We start from the raw sequence: 3,426 nt of genomic DNA, 5'->3' as shown, positions 1-3,426 counted from the left end.
GTCCACTGAACTCAACATCCCAAGAGAAAGAAGACTACTGAAGCCTTTCTCTTGATGCACAGGAACAGAATCAAAAGATGTTCTGAAAAAAAGGTAAAAGATGTTCTGGGCTTACTTTTTTTCTTTTAACTAAATAGCAAGTATGGATAAACTCACCTCTATTCAGAAGAAAGAGAAAAAGATAAAGGAAAAAATAAGTTCTAAGAAAAATATTGAACACAAAAGAAGGAATAAAAACATAAACAGACACTTCTAAACACTAAACACCAAGACACTTCTCTTGGTAGAAACAAGAGAAAATTAGGTCCCTGGCTTGATGGAAGACAATCTTTAAACCTTCCCAGGTCTTCTTCTCTTTTTATTCAAGTGGGGACCTCAACTTCCTTTGTTGTCCTAATTATAAACTTTTATGATTAATAATATCCTTTCCTACACCCTACACTTTTATCCCTTTAACTCAAGGAAAGAGTCTAGATCAGTGTTGTCCAATACAGTAGCCACAAGCCACATGTGGCTATTTAAATTTAAATCAGTTAAAATTAAATAAAATGTAGAACGCAATTCCTCAGTCACACTAGCCACATTTCAGGGACTCAGTAACTACATATGTCTAGTCGCTACCATATTGGACAGCACAAATTAGAATATTCCCATCATTACAGAAAGTTCTACTGGAAAGTGCTGGTTTAGGGGAATTCTCATTTCAGTCAAGGCTGATTAAAGCCCCTTTGTAATAATGGTATAGAAAGGTAACATCACCACAGAGGATTTAAATAAACTCGGAGCCAAAATGGCTTGCCTTTTTAGATGAGGTTAAAACACTCAGTGCTATAAAGCAAGATGCAAGCAGTCCACATATGAAAGATAGGAGCACTAACTTGGATGTACGTGTTTATGGACACTGTGAGATGGAACAGGAAGAGGATTATTGAAATATTATTGATAAATAATAAATCTGGCATATATAAGCTGAATGGACAGTACTCATGTTACCAACCAGGGCTCTTGGCCTGCTTAATCAATAGAAATTTATCAGAGGACAGACAGGGAATTCCGGCAAGGCTTTATTGGGACTTGTGCTGTAGCACAAGGGAGCGAAAACAAGTACCAGGTTTCCTAGCTTGCTCCCTGAGTAGGGGGTGAGCTAGTTCCTTATTCGGGGTGAGGGTAGGGGTGGGTCTAGGGGTTGGGCCAGAGGCGTGGCTTAGGACGTGTGCCCACCCCCTTGGAGGTGCTGTGTGCAGGGGGCTATGTGCATGCACAGTACCCTGCTTTTGCTCCTGGCTCCTCAGAAGTGGCAGTTGCATTTTTGTATCTTGTTGTTCATAATTTGCCCTGACTGCACATGCACGCAGTTATTTCTAGTCCCTTATAGTTTCTTTGTATTTTGTTGCTCGAGGAGATGTTTGTCCAGGTACAAGCACTGCAGCAAAGGGTCCCACGTCCCAGGTCCCAGCCTGTCTCACTCAGAGGCAGGGTTGAAAGACAGTATGGACTGACCACTGTAGGAATACAGTACATCTACAGTACTAAATTCCCTAAGCCAGTTTTTTTGAGATCAACCCTGGACTCAGAGAGTGACAGCTATGAAAGGGTGAAGAGCAGGGCGGAATTGGAGTAGGATATTTTAAGACCAGCATTCTGTTTCCACTATAGAAACTCACCAGCCCCAGGGCCACTGTGTATGGTGTGCAGGCTGTTCACTACACATGGGTGTCTAGCTGAGGGAGGGAGTGGGGGCTGTTATCTCCCCATACTTCACTCACCAAGCCGTTCACCCAGCATAGAGTTAATCCCCCATTCACACAGAAATACCACATGGACTAGCAGCAGTCCAGACAAGCCCTGTGAGGTTTTTTTTTTTCATTCCTCTTCTTTAGGATCTCCGTTGTATCTCCTGTAAATGAATGTGATAGGCTGAATAGCCTGTCTATGTATGTCCTAATCCCTGAAACCTGTGAATATGTTACCTTTACAGATAAGGATGTTGAGATGGATAGATTATGCTGGTATCCAGGTGGGCTCAATATAATGACAAGCGTCCTTCTAAGAGGAAGGCAGGAGGTCAGAGAGAAGGGAAATGCTATGCCATTGCCTTTGGAGATGGAAGAAGGAGCCACAAGCCAAGGAATGTAGGCAGCCTCTAGGTGCTAGAAAAGGCAAGGAAATCAATTCACCCCTAGAATCTCTAGAAAGAACACAGCCCTGTGGACACACCCATTTTAGACTTCTGACCTCCAGAGCTGTAAGATATTAAATTTGTTTTGGTGCTGTGTTAAGCCAATAGATTTGTGATAATTTGTTACAGCAGTGATAGAAAACCAATACAATAAGGATGCGGGATTATGTCTAAAGTCCTTTTCAATGTAAAACATAAATTCCATAATTTTGATTCCTTCTGAGAAAAGCACAACATGTAGATTGCCTTTCACTTAAGAAGAAATGTTCATTCATTGATGTTAATGAAGAGCAGAGAGGGGAAGAAGTCCAGTGTCCACTCTGCAGCACTCCAGGGTATAAAGGCAAAAATTCCTCAGAGTCTGAGACACGATGCTGGTGAGGTGTCATCTCCAGTGGGCATGCTCAGGACTGCTGCTGTAGGACAGGGTCACAGCCCCAGGATGGCAGCTGGGGCTTGGTGAACACTCCACCGTGAACCCCATACATTGGCGCGCCCCCCCCAACCCAGGACATCAGGACTGATGGTCCACCTTCAGTGGTGGACCTTAACAATGATAGACATTGTTAATCTCTTCTGGTGACATCACAAATTCCCACATGTTCACATCTCCAGTGTCTCCCACCAAGGACTGGTTCTTATCAAAGACCACTTCCCCCAAAAAAGATATCTGCTTCTGCCCCAGAATGATGCTTGCCTCTGTCCCCATAAAGTGCCCCTTCTCCAGACTCGTCAGCATGGGCTTCTCATCCACCCAGAGCTCAACAATTCCCGAAGCTACTCTCAACTCCCAGATGTGCAGCAAAGCAAGAATGGCCTGGAGACCCAGAAGAGGGCTGCCACCCCCCTCAATGAGTGCCATAGACATCAGTCTTTCCCTTATGAGGGAGTCTTATTAGCTTGGGCCCAGGCATCACAAAAAGTCTTATTAGCTTGCCCCAGGCAGGCAGTGTAGACCTGGATTAACTGATGAAGACCATTGGTTTCTTTATCTGTGCTTATCTGGTCACATAGGATTTCTCTCTCTCTCTCCACCCCCGCCTTCTCTCTCCCTCTCCTACTGGTTCTGTTTCTATAGAGAATTCTGACTAATACAGTTCCTTTCCTATATTTACATTTCCTTTCTGTCCTTGAATTCCTACATTTTGTAAGCTGAACTCAGATCAGTATTTTATGCTTTTTTTTTGCTTTTAGTGGGAAACTAAGATAACTTGTTCTATAAGAAAAAAAAAAAAAAAAGGAAGAAA

General features: G+C 43.2%; 1 protein-coding gene across 1 annotated transcript; it reads right to left on the bottom strand.

Annotated features, from left to right (window-relative positions):
• Positions 1-2,726: 2,726 nt before the first annotated feature.
• Positions 2,727-3,041, bottom strand: LOC103078200 (C-reactive protein-like). Its single transcript, XM_007461291.1, has one exon. The coding sequence runs from the start codon at positions 3,039-3,041 to the stop codon at positions 2,727-2,729; it is 315 nt and encodes a 104-aa protein (XP_007461353.1).
• Positions 3,042-3,426: the final 385 nt, after the last annotated feature.

The sequence above is a fragment of the Lipotes vexillifer genome, unplaced genomic scaffold (genome assembly GCF_000442215.2).
Source record: "Lipotes vexillifer unplaced genomic scaffold, Lipotes_vexillifer_v1.1 scaffold581, whole genome shotgun sequence".
Taxonomy (NCBI): domain Eukaryota; kingdom Metazoa; phylum Chordata; class Mammalia; order Artiodactyla; family Lipotidae; genus Lipotes; species Lipotes vexillifer.
Note: the sequence above shows the minus strand (reverse complement) of the source record. Positions and strands in the feature narration are given on the sequence as shown.

Excerpts from the sequence above, each read along its gene's own strand:
- LOC103078200 (XM_007461291.1), bottom strand. The coding sequence starts at position 3,041 with ATGGCACTCATTGAGGGGGGTGGCAGCCCTCTTCTGGGTCTCCAGGCC.